The sequence below is a fragment of the Acomys russatus genome, chromosome 11 (genome assembly GCF_903995435.1).
Source record: "Acomys russatus chromosome 11, mAcoRus1.1, whole genome shotgun sequence".
Taxonomy (NCBI): Eukaryota; Metazoa; Chordata; class Mammalia; order Rodentia; family Muridae; genus Acomys; species Acomys russatus.
In genome coordinates, this window is record NC_067147.1 from 7,461,124 (window position 1) to 7,474,441 (window position 13,318).

A 13,318-nucleotide genomic window follows, 5' to 3' on the forward strand; every position below is an offset into this window, starting at 1 on the left:
GACAAAAGAGTCAGAGACACCCCACTCCCACTGTTAGGGGTCTCACAAGAACCCACACCTAAACAACCACAGCATGTATGCAGAAGAGCTAGGGCAGCCCCATGCAGAAGCAGTGTTTGTTGTTTCAGTCTCTGTGAGCCCCTATGAGCCCTGCTTAGTTGACCCTGTGGACCATGTTCCCTCCCCCCGTCTCCCACAATCCTTCTTCCCCCTCCTCTGAGTGGCTCCCCAAGCTCTGCCTAAGGTTTGGGTGTGTCTGCATCTGCTCCCATAAGCTGCTAGAGGAAGCCATGGCTTCGCAACAAGGTGGATGTCTTCTGGCTCCCACCTTGCCTTGTAACCTTATTTTCTGCAGCCAAGTAAACCTGCAGTCTATGTTTCGGATGTACCGTGTTCTTTCCCTTTTACTACCCGTGTGGCTTCCGTGTCACTGTTCCTGTCAGAGTTGTGATGAGCATCTGCTCTTCAAGTGCACTCCCTCACGTATGCCACTTGTCTGTCCCTTTCACAGCCACTTCCCATATGTCCGTAGACATTTCTCACAGTGTAAGGATTTACATACTGTTTATATGGTTTCTCACTGTATCTTCAGCTTATAATGGCAGCAGCACTGATACCAGCACCTCACTGGCAACTGGAAGGAAGTGAACACTCTGGGGCCCATGACCTTACACGAAGTGATTGCACAGGAGACTTCCCTATGGGATTTGTATTGTTTGCTAAACATAAAAAGATCAGTAACATTAGTTTGTGATATTCAGTATGTGCTTAAAATTGAACCCTATTATTCTCTCATTTTAACTACATAGTGTGACCTATTATTTTATGCAATTAAGGAACCAGGTTTAACCTGAAAAGTCAAGTATGGGGATGGGATGAAAGTAAAAGACACAATAAGACATTTTGATATTTCTTCTATCTGTGATGTAAGCCTTTGGTTTCAGCATTTTCATTCTTCCTTTTACAGACTGAGACAACACTTGGCCTCAGTTCATATCAACAGAAAAGGTAAGTAGCACTTACATATGACAACATACAAGCATGCTTCCGTTCCTCTGCAGCCAGTGCCTGCACTACTCACTCTTGCTCACTTTCCTGGGTTGTTCCTGATAAACACATCTTGTCATGGTTTTTCTTTTCATTTTGTTGTTTGTTTATTTGTTTGCTTGGGGTACTTTGTCTGCTTTGTGTCACTCTGGCTGGCCTGGAACTCTATATAGACCATGTTGGCCTAAGACTTACAGAAATCTACCTGCCTCTGCCTCCGAGGTGCTGAGATTAATGGTGTACAACAGCACACTAGACTTTATGCTATGTATTTCTAACTACTGTGTTGGGAAAGCCAAGGTTAAGTGTGAATTCTCACATGGTGCAGATTATAACACACTGCTCTGGAATACGAGTCATTGACTGTCACAAAGACCTTGACTGACTGAACTCCCAGCACAGCACAACAAAACCAAGATGCTCCCCTTATCCTCAGAGAGTCAAGAGGTGGAGAAAGGGTTGGAATCCCACAAGCTCCTTCAGAAGCATGCTCCCTAAAGACCTCTCGCCAAGTCCAACCCACACAGGGAGGGTCTCTCTGGGAACCAAGCCCCCAAATATGGGCCTTTCAGGGACATGTAACGTCTAAGTTGTAGCCCTATAACTGTCATATATAAAAGGCCTTTACTCAGAGCAGAGACCCCTTGTCCTGTGAGCGTTATCAGGTTTGTAAGTCCTTAGTGACTTCTCATGAGTCCTAAGCTGACACATCTAGAACCAACACAGTAGAAAGGCTCAGCTCAGTTCCGGCAGGTTGGGAGGTGGCCGTGGGGTCATGCTGCCTTATGTTGATGCTGATGGTGTTCCTCGGCCCTCACAGTCTGCGCGCAGGGCTGCAGAGGTGGCTCAATAGTTGCGAGCATGTCGCTCCTGCAGAGGCCCTGGGCCCGGCTGCCATCACCTACATGGCGAGGCCTTCTGATGTGACTGTCTGGCATTGCATTCGCTTTGCTTTGTCTCGTTGAATATGGATTCTTCCAGTATTCATTATATTTTCTCTGAGGCCCAGCTTTTCCTAGCACTCCAGAGGCAGAGCAGGTGGATCTCTGTGAGGCCAGCCTGGTCTACAGAGCTAGTTCCAGGACAGCCAGGGCTACACAGAGAAACCCTGTCTTATAGCAAAACAAACAACAAGCACAAGAAGAACTTAAAGGACAAGTGGAACCCTCTTGAGGCACTGGGAAGGAGCGTTGTCGTGGTTGAGGAGGCGTTAGAGGCACGCTAGAGATTGGCCAGCCTGCACACGGTGTCTTAGGATCCTATATGCTGGAGTTTAAATGCACCTTCCTCAGCAGAGATACGCAGCCGAGGCCGCTCATTTGTGGAGGCCTCTGGCACATTGGAGGAGAGAGGGAAATCAGTGCTGGCTTTGTTGTTAAGGGGCTTGACAACCAAGACATAAATGCTCTGAATGGTGTCTGTCATCAAAATAGTCTAAGTTAACGTCTGACTCCCAGCTCTGTCTGCTAACACTGACTGAGCATTGCCTGGCATGAGGGCACCTTCATGCATGGTCTGTTGTTAGGGTGTGGAGTTTTTGGTGGGAGATTAGGAATCAAGGCTCCTTAAGTTACCAGTTCACCTTATTAAAAAAACTCTGAGGAAAACCTTTCTTTACAAATTGGATAATGAATTCACCATGTGGCATATATTATATATAATGTAAGCAGTGTATTAAAAGCCATTTTGAGATGAAATGTAAACATTTATTCAGGTACTAGCAGCTTGCCGACTTTAAGCAGTTGATTGAAAGTTGTGGGGGTTTGATGATTCGTTCATTTAGTCATTCAGCAAATATTTATCAGTATTCTTATATACAGCAGGCTGTGGGCAGAAGATTATTGTACAATTCAAATGCTGATTTCTAGTCCCCCCAATATATGTTTGCAGTCCTTGTTCTGAGAATCTCCTGTCTCAGTGTTGTGTAAACACTGCTCCCCAATTGTCCCCAGCTATGCCAATAAAGCAGCTTACAGCCAATCACCAATCAGGGGAGGGAGCAGAGCTGGACTTGTGCCAGCAGGGGATGTGGGCCAGAGGGTAGGAGTTAGAGGAGGAAGTAAGGGATTCAGCCGTGGGCAGCAGTGAAGAGACTTCAGGAGAAGGAGCTGGAAGAGGAAAACTACAAAGTGTAAGTATCTGTGGGATGTATGCTGAGAGGAAACCAAATTAGCTTAGAGGGTTAAGAATAGACTAATAATTGCCCAGTTCTTGTGCTGTGAAGCTTGTTAAAATAATATAATAGAGTCTCAGTTATTTGTGTGTTATCCGGGTTAAGAGAGAAGTTGAGAAAAACAGTGTTATAAAAATAACTTCATCAGCAAGCATTGCTCTAACCACTGACATTAATTCCCTATTGCTATATAATAAGTTGTCAATACTCCAGGAATCTTAAGACAGGATTCTTTCAGGTTGAAGTCAGGACAGGTTACCTACCATCCAAAGCTGTAGACTGGAGTTTGGGCAAGCCTGGTGGCCCACCTGTGACACAGTGCTTTTGAAGGGGAGGTGGGGAGGTGGGGAGGTGGGATCTCTGAGGCAAGCTGGCTAGCCAGATTAGTCATATTGGCAAGCTCCAGGTTCCAGTAAGAGACTCTGCCTCAATATGTAATGTAGAGAGTGGTAAACACACACACTTTCTCTCTCTCTCTCTCTCTCTCTCTCTCTCTCTCTCTCTCTCTCTTCCTCTCTCTCTCCCTCCCTCTCTCTCAATGTCTCTCTCTCTCAATCTCTCTCTCAATCTCTCTCTCTTTCAATCTCTTTCCCCCCCCCACACACACCAGTGCCCAAAAGCCCCCATAAGGTTACATCTTTGAAGTGTCACATAGAAAATTGCCACTGTAGAATGATGCACCCTTCACAAATATACTTTAACATTTCCAGACAAAGACAAGACAATTGTGGCTAAGACAGAGACACTTGACTAGCAAAGTGACACTTTAGGAAGTGTTAGAGGCTGAAGGCAATTAAGCTGTTCTAGGTGGAAACAGATTTAATAATAGAATGAAGAATATCAGAAATATGTTGATACATAAAGAAATGTTTCCTGATTAACATTTAATTAGCAGATTTATAAAAACAAATAATTAGATTTTATAAGATTTACTGCATGGCGGCATCACATGTATGACAGTAGAACAAAGAACCAGGAGCAGAGGCGCGAAGAGCGGAGCTCTACTCTGACACTGTATGTAAAGGGTCCATTACTTAGAGACAGTGATAAGATGAACTCTGGAACTACTAAGACCACTTTAAGGAACAAAGACACACCTAATGCCTAGTCACAGACATAAAATGGCAACTAAAAGAGAATTCTTGTTCTTCTGTTTTTTAAGATAGTAGAAGAGAACAAAGGGACCAAAAACCAGTTTAAAAAAACAAACTAGAAAACAACATGGTAGCCTGGAGCCCAGTGGGTGATACAGTACACAAACTGTTTCAGCATCAGGTGTCAAAATTTATTAAAAAGAAAGAGCTATGCATATGTTCTGTACCAAAAAAAACTGCTTTGTTTTAATCTTATGCTTAATATTTTACCTTTATAACAATATTTTATTCTTCGAGAATTTCACACAGTGTATTTTGAGCATATTCACCTCCTTTGTACCCTCTCATTCCTGCCCACCTGACTTTGAGATTATTGTTTCTTTTCTCTCTCCTTTCCCCCCTGGAATCCGGTGTGTGTTGCTCGGCTGTCTTGGGAGTGGCTCCTGCCCTGGTGCATGATATACCTAACAGGGAGCACATCCTAAAGAAAAGTGCCTTTCCTTCCCCTAGCAACCATGGAACGCCGGCAGCTCACACGTGCTGGGCTGTGCCCACCCTCCTCCCACCTCTCTGCAGGGCTTTATCAGCTTGGAGCTTGTCTGGTTGTGTGTGTGGTGTGACAGCTGCTGTGAGTTCATGTGTGATTGTCTTGTCTGTGTGGAGAACCCAGGTTCCTTTGGGATCCACCACCTGAGAAGAGGGGTGTAACATGAACGTTCCATTTAGAGCTGAGCATGCCACAGTCAGTTGTCACATTCATGTCTTCCCTTACATTTAATTTTCTGACTCTTAAATGGAGTAAATGATTTGTCTTTCTTATCTTTATAAATGACTTTGAAAAGCAAAACAAACAAAAAGAAGCAGGCCAATCTCCCACTCATTTATAATGAACAGTAGTGGGCCCATATATCAAAGCTGAAAGTATAAAATACTTGGGATAAAGTTTGCAACCTGGACAAATTTTTTTCTTAAGATACCAAGAACATGTACTGTACTTCATTAAAATTAATTTTTTCTTTTTCTTTTTCATTCTTTTTTGCTGTTTAAGACACAGCTATCAAAAAGGCCTAGGAGAATGGGTTCCCTGTGCCCGTCTCCTAGACTATCCATCCATAAGACACAGACAGCCTCATAGCTCAGATAGCATTTCCATCTAAGAGAAGAAACAAGCCGGGCATGGTGGCACACACCTTTAATCCCAGCACTTGGGAGGCAGAGGCAGGTGAATCGCTGTGAGTTCGAGGCCAGCCTGGTCTACAAAGTCAGCCCAGGACAGCCATGGCTACACAGAGAAACCCTGTCTCGAAAAGCCAAAATCGCCTCCCCTCCAAAAAAAAAAGAGAGAAGAAACAATTTAGAACAGACCCTTTGAAAAAGACAAGTAGTTGACAAATACATGAAAAGGTGTTTGAGGGGCTGGAGAGATGGCTCAGCAGTTAAGAGCACTGTCTGTTCTTCGAAGAGTCCTGAGTTCAATTCCCAGCAACCACATGGTGACTCACAACCATCTATAATGAGATCTGGTGCCCTCTTCTGGTGAGCAGGTATATATGGAGGCAGAACACTGTATGTAATAAATAAATAAATAAACAAACAAACAAATAAATATTAAAAAAAGAGAAGGTGTTTGATATCATTAGTTCATAGAATCCATATCAAAACTAAAATGTGTTTGGTGTATATCTAGATTATACAGGGAAAGTCCTGTTTGTTTATCTTAAGTAGCTGCTCATCTGTCTCTAAGAAAAATCATATTGGGAACTCCTTAATTGTTGATAGTTGTAAAATTTTGACTTGCTCCTCCCCCATTTCTGTGTGTAATGATCCTTTGTGAGTCAGTGTACAAAATAGTAGTTGATAAATATGAGAGAGTATGCTTTAAAGCTCGGGTCTCTGGTCTTTGCACTATATGTAATGAATCAGATTCTGAAGATGGGACCTTGTAATTTACATTTCCACAGGAATTCTAGGTGTTGGGCTAATGTGGACCACATTTTGTGTCCAGGTGGGATGGCTCTCTCCCCACCAGCTGTAATTTTAGCATTCAGGAGAAGGATATTTCAGAGACCCTATCTTAAACCCTTCCCACAGTGGGTCAGAGCGCCTTCTGTTGATTCTCAGCAGACAGCTGTAGACTTCCTAACTTAACACTTTCTTCAGCATCCAGAAGCCATATGGACTTCATGTGGAAGTCACCTGCTCAACTTTGACCCAACCATTAATGCAACAGTGGAGTCCATTTCCCTAGGATTTCTTTGTTCCCCAGCTTAAAGTCAGAAAAGTCTTCATTTCTGTGTCTCTAAATCGGGAGGGAGGGAGACATGTCCTAAAGTGGGTGTGTGGGTGTGTGTCCCCCTTCATGCACACATGGGTGTGTATATAAGTTGCCCAGAAGATAGCTTCAGACATTGTTCCTCAAGCATCAGCCTTTCCTTTGTGAGGCAGGATCACTTACTACCCCGCAATTAGCCAGTCAGTCAGGCCGAGGACCTGTCTTCTCCCCATCTCCCTTGTGTTGTGGTTATGGTGGACCACGCCTAACTCTTTTTATGTGGCTTCTGGGGGCCGAACTGAAGTCCTTATGCTGGCAAGGCAAGAATTCTAAGATTGCTCCTCAGCCCTGCAAATAATTTTTCATAAAAATTTAGAAGACATTATATTGATAATTCAGAGCAAGTAATTGCTAAAGTAAAAAATAAAGACTATGCTAACATTCCAGACTAGCTTGCATTGAAATTGACAAGGGATATATATCATTTTTCATGGTGCCTATTTCCTCAATTTATTTTTCAGCATCACTTCCAAACATTTGCACCATTTAATAGAATATTAAATGGTGTCCTGCCATAAATGAAAAACATAGTATAATCGTTTCATTAGCTGTAGATACATGCCAGTTGTGTGTTACTGCACTTCTAGTTTTTTTTTTTTTTAACAAGGCACTATTGTGCTTGTTTATGTTGACCCATTTAAAATTATTCCTTAGATGTGACTCTGCTCTTGTCATGAAAAGATACATTTATGAAGGACTCATCTTTCACATTGTTTCTCTTTTCTCATTTTGTGAACATTCTGCAATCCTATTAACAGTTGCCAGGTGCTGCTTCTGCTCAGTTTCCAGGAGGCTTTAGCTTGGGACATAAAACCTACTCCAAAGGATGTGCCAGGAAAGGAAAGGGAAGTGTGACTTGCAGTGACTGTGCAGTGACTGCCCCGGGTTTGGGCAGCACCCACAGAGACAGGGGAGAGCTGAAGAAACTAGACAGGCTGCTAGGATTAGTTCAGCCAAGGTTGCCTTAGCAGGACCAGAGTCGGCAGGAAGTTTTTTTGTGTAAGTACTTGGCACGTGTATCCAGCTACTTACTACTTATTTAGCTCAGTCTAAGTAAGATACCGTATTGAAATGATCTAAAACAATACTCACGGGCATCTTCCCACACAGCCCTTCCTTCTTTTAGAATATGTCTCACAAACCCTCAAGGTCTGTAAGTCATCCTCCATTCCTCCCTCTTCTTCTTACAGTCCCGAATCAATAGGACTGTTGTCTGAGTTCCACGTAAGCTCAGGAAAGCAGCTGCTGTCCTCCCTGCCCGGGCTGCCGGGAGCACTACCTTGCTTCCCCCTGAGTTTTCACAGTCTGTTCTTGACACTGCAGCCCAGAGTTACCGTGCAGAACAATGCCAAGTCGTGACTTCCTTCTTTAAGCACTATTGTGTCGGTTAGCTTTTCTCACTGTTGTCACAAAATATCTGACAAGGAACGACTTAGGATTTCTAGTTGAGAGGATACAGTTCTGTCATAGCAGAGACGCCATGGTGGCAGGACTAAGGCAGCTGGTCACATTGCATCAACAGAGAGTGAACAGGAAGCTTCAAGGCCCACCCCACCCCCAAACCCCCACTTCCTCCAGCACAACTCTACTTCCTGAGAGTTCAGCAACAGTGCCTTTAGCTGGGGAGGGAACAAGTGCTCATACATACGAGCCTTCGGGAGCATGTCACACTCAGTCCACCATAGCTATAGAAGGTGTTTCTTACATTTAGAATAACATCCACACTCCTCTTTTGACCTTTAGCCTTTCCCTCTCCACCCCTCCACTCTGATCTCTGCTGTCCCCTTGTTCTCCAACTTGCCAGCTGCACCCCTGCCTTCTTACCCTTGGTCTCCACCATGCACACTCCAGTGCCTGTGTACCTCCTCAGTCTCTGTCTTCACCCACTGTGCTAGATGCGTGTTGAATAAAAGGAATCTTTCCCCTACCGCTTTAGAATTTTTCATTTGCAACTTACAGAATAGATTCTGGGATCTATGAGAGGAAAACTATATCTTAATCCCCTTTGTTCCTCTAATACGGAACACATACATGTGTGTGAATTGGTGACTCAGATTATTTCAGGCATTACATTTTCCTTTTGTTAACTTGATAAGGTTTTAGAAAAGCTTGAGTTTTCTAAAAAACCTTATTAAGAAAAGAAAAGAAAAATGTAATGCCTGAGCTGAGCCAGGCATGGTAGCACACACCTTTAATGCCAGCACTCGGGAGGCAGAGGCAGGCGGATCGCTGTGAGTTCGAGGCCAGCCTGGTCTACAAAGCAAGTCCAGGATAGTCAAGGCTACACAGAGAAACCCTGTCTCAAAAAACCAAAAACCAAAACCCACCAAACAAACAAACAAAAGCCATGTGAGCTGGGTCTGGAGAGCTGGCTCAGTGATTGAGAACATTTGTTTTTCTGGCAAAGGAACTGGGTTCGATTCTCAGCACTCAGGTGGAGGCTCACCTCTTTGGGCACTAGGCATACATGTGGTACACAGACATAGATGAAGGCAACACACACATACACACTAATAATAATAACAACAACAACAATAATAATAACAACAACATCTAAAAAATACTATTTTAAAAAATTGTGAGCTGAACACCTCTTATTTTAAAGGAGCCAAAGAATGCTGTCCCCTGTTTCGTCTAAAAGGAACAGAGAATAATAGGACAGCCTATCGGCCGCTGTGTCTGGCGGCCACCTACAAAGAACTGTGCCTTCTTATCCTATTGGCTGTAGTTTTGTGTCTTAGCACAATATGATCTTGAGATTTACTGCGTTCTTTCTTTTCTATTTTTGTCATTTATGTTCAACATGCATATATAGAAACGGGGTAATCAAACAAACAGCACAAGAAAATATCCAATTTTGTAGAGTTCACAACATTTTGATTACTTTCAGCTCAGTAGCCCCCATTCCATTCTCAGTATTTTCTGTATCTCCTGAATGAAATTTGGAAACTTGTGTCCTTGTGAATTGTGCAAGTGATGGAAGTACAGTAGTCCCTGACAGGGTGTGTCGCATTTCTTCAAACAAGAGTGCTTCAGGAGTTGACTGCATCTCTAGCCTCATGGGATGTAAACATGAGTTTGGTATGTAAGCACATGTGTTCCCCAAGATCCTTGATATCTTACATTACACGTTGCCTCATGATATCTGAGGCTTGCTGTGCAAAATCCTGTCAGTTAGAAATGGTACTCAGATATTTAGGCCAGAGCATCAGTATGTTCCAAAGTCTTGATTCAGTGTTCCAGTGCTTTCGAAGTTCTAGACCCAAATTCATTTTGTTTTTTAGTCCTGTGCCATTCAGTGGAATGTGACTGTACTTTTTAGTCTCCATCAAATTTGTGTAACTGTGCTAGAAAACATGTTAAACTATATTGCTACTAATTATATTAATCAGGAAAATTTCATCATTCAATCTACTGAATTTCTGTTTTCATATACCTTTCTATTTAAAAAAAAGTACTCTTTTTTTTCTCCTTGGTTTGTTTGTTTGTTTGTTAAAACAGAATTTTGCTATATAACCAAGGCTGGATTTGATGTCATAATCCTCCTACTCCACATTCTAAGTGCTGAAATTACACATTCTTAGAACGTAGAACATTGGGTTCTACTAGTGTGTCTGCATGCACCTGTTTGTGTGTGCAGGTCACACTTTGTGCATGGAGAGGCCAAGGACAGTCTTAGCTGCTGTTTGCAGGTTCCATCACCTTGTGTTTAAGACAAGCTCTCTCATTGGTCTTAAACTCATCAAGTAGTCTAAACTAATGAGCTAGTGAGTCTTAGGGAATCTGCTGGTGTTGCTGCCTCTAGGAATGTAGCCATACCCAGATTTTGGTTTGGTTTGGTTTGGTTTTCCGAGACAGGGTTTCTCTATGCAGCCTTGGCTGTCCTGGACTCACTTTGTAGACCAAGCTGGCTTGAACTCACAGCGATCCACCTGCCTCTGCCTCCCAAGTGCTGGGATTAAAGGCATGTGCCATCACACCCAGCCATACCTAGATTTTTTAAAAATATATTTTATTAGTTGATTCATATTACATGTCAATTGTTATCCCATCCCTTGTATCCTCCCATTCCTCCCTCCCTCCCAGTTCCCCCTTCTCCCCCCCCCCCATGACTGTGACTGAGAGGGGCCTCCTCCCCCTGTATATCATACCCAGATTTTTTTTTTTAAGATTTATTTATTTATTATCATGTATACAGTGCTCTGCTTGCATGTACTCCTGCAAGCCAGAAGAGGGTGCCATATCACATTACAGATGGTTATGAGCCACCATGTGGTTGCTGGGAATTGAACTCAGGACCTTTGGAAGAGCAGGCGGCACTCTTAACCACTGAGCCATCTCTCCAGCCCCATACCCAGATTTTTTAACACGGGTTTTAGTTTTACATGTAGCTCATGTCCTCATACTGAGGTACCATCCCATCCTAGAATCCCGGTCTTTTGAGTGACATAAGCCAGGCGCCTGACTAATAGTCACAGAATTAAAGAGCTGCATCTTACACTTCTTCTTTTTCGTTCCAGCATTTCTCTGTACCGGGGGAATTGCAGGCCCATACGATTTGAACCACCAATGCTGGATTTCCATGAACAGTAAGTAATTTGGAACGGTACGACTGTTTACTTGCATTTCTCCCCCCTTGCCTGTGTCAGCTGTGTGAGAAAGCTACATCTTCAAGTCTTAACAAATGATGTTGAATCCTCTTAGTAAACAAGAATCTGACATAATATAAACTTTGAAAGTTTGAAAATTCTCACACACTACACTCTGGTTAAGAGGATTCTAGTGTGAGAAGTGTCGCGCACCTTGAAGCCTCTTCTGAGAAGCACTTTATCCCTGGTGTTTGACACCATTCGTACTGACACTGTGCCTGAGATGAGGCTCTTAGAGAGCATTGCAGCAATAGTGTGGCCACCAGCCCCGTGGAGGATCAAGGCAGACGCGTGCCACAGGGGCACTGAGCCAGTCGCCTCCCGCCTTCTGGGCTCCTGGTTCACACGTCTCAGGTACTCCAGGAAAACCAAGTGTTCACCTTATTGGGCTCCAGTTACGGGTGGGTGATGAGGGCATCTTACATCATTGCCTATTACAGAAAAAATTTCAAAGGCTCAAGAGCAAGCCGTGTATGTAGCGCCATGGATTAGAGTCCACAATAGGAGAGCACATAGTCTGGGGGTAGTTCTGTGAGTGCACACATTTGGAAGTATGTTTTACTCAGGTGTGGCCAGAATATTCTTATCTTTATTTTTCCTTACTAACTTAAGTAATTATCTATGCTGTAAACCTGTCCTAAATGAAATTTAAATGCTGTACACATTCTTTTGGGTTTAATTATTCATCTGTCCTTGGGAATATGGGTTGTTTCTCTTCTTTTTTCTTTTCTGTCTTTATTGAATTTCTACTACATTGGATTTCTTAGCAAAAAGGCCAAAGTTTGTGTTTCAATTTTTGAAATTGATAAATAGGTACTGGACCATATAAGCTTTGCTGAGCCGAAGGTTCTGAACCATCTTTTATGATGCTGTGTCCACTGGCAGTTACCCCTTCCTCTGCCTAGAGAAACACTTTGTATTCCATCTCCTCAGACATTTGGCTATATCGACGTCTTAGGTCTATTGTGGCTAAACAAATAAAAATTATAGTTTTCCTTACCACTGTCAAGGCTTATTCAGCTGCTCTTGCTGTTGTAAACTCAGTAAGTTTAAGGACCTTCTTCACAGTTTCAGATGGAGAAAGCAAATATATCATTTGTATTTTCTGAAGCATGGCTGGGTAATTAGCCCAAGAATCATAGACACTTGATAGCCTTGTTGTTGTTTGTATTTTGTTGTTTTCTGAGACAGGGTTTTTCAGTGTGGCCCTGGCTGTCCTGGACTCGCTTTGTAGGTCAGGCTGGCCTAGAACTCAGAGAGATCTGCCTGCCTCTGCCTCCCCAGTGCTGGGATGACAATATTCTTACAGGGATCCTGGGTTAGAGGGGTCAGGCATGCAGAGAAAAGTGTTTGTACTTGTAGATGGAGTCAGTATTCAGAATCAGCCATTCTAGAAGTACAATAGACTCCTGTGATGTTTAGTGTTAAAGACCACAGCGTGCAGGTAGGAAGTAGATGATTATATTGTTCTGAAAAGGTTTCAGCAGAAGCTAGGATCTTTCAGAGGTAATTAGGCAGTGAGGGCTCTAATTACATGAGTTGTGCTGCTGTCTCGGAGTAGCTACTGCTCCCAATGCAGTTCCTGCAACAGTGTTAGGACATGTCAGGGAGACCTGACCAGCACTGCGGTTATGAACCCCCAGCCTCTCAGAACTAAAAGGGAATAAATATACATTATGGGTACACATATAAATATATAGATATATGTTTAAATTTGTGTGTGCATGTCTGTGTGTCTCTGCAGTGTGTACCATAAGGGCACAAAGAGTGTTAGATCCCCTGGATCTGGGGTTAGAGTTGATTGTGAGCCACCCGACGGGGTACAGGAAGTGAACTCAGGTTCTCTGTTAGAGCAGGAAATGCTCTTAATCATTAAGCCATCCCTCCAGCCTGTGTTCAGAACCAGGGCCTTGTGCCTGCTAATGAGGGATTTACCACTGCAGAGAGAGAAGAGGAGACAGAACATCTCATAGACACACGATTTCTATTCTTTATGCATAAGACGGGTGCAGTGACAACACTG

General features: G+C 43.2%; 1 protein-coding gene across 1 annotated transcript in view; it reads left to right on the forward strand.

Moving 5' to 3' along the window:
• Tmem131 (transmembrane protein 131) overlaps window positions 1-13,318 on the forward strand; it is a 105,908-nt gene that overhangs the window by 12,125 nt on the left and 80,465 nt on the right. The window contains 2 exon segments of the mRNA XM_051152659.1: window positions 968-1,008; window positions 11,167-11,235. Coding sequence (XP_051008616.1) covers window positions 968-1,008; window positions 11,167-11,235 — 110 coding nt within the window.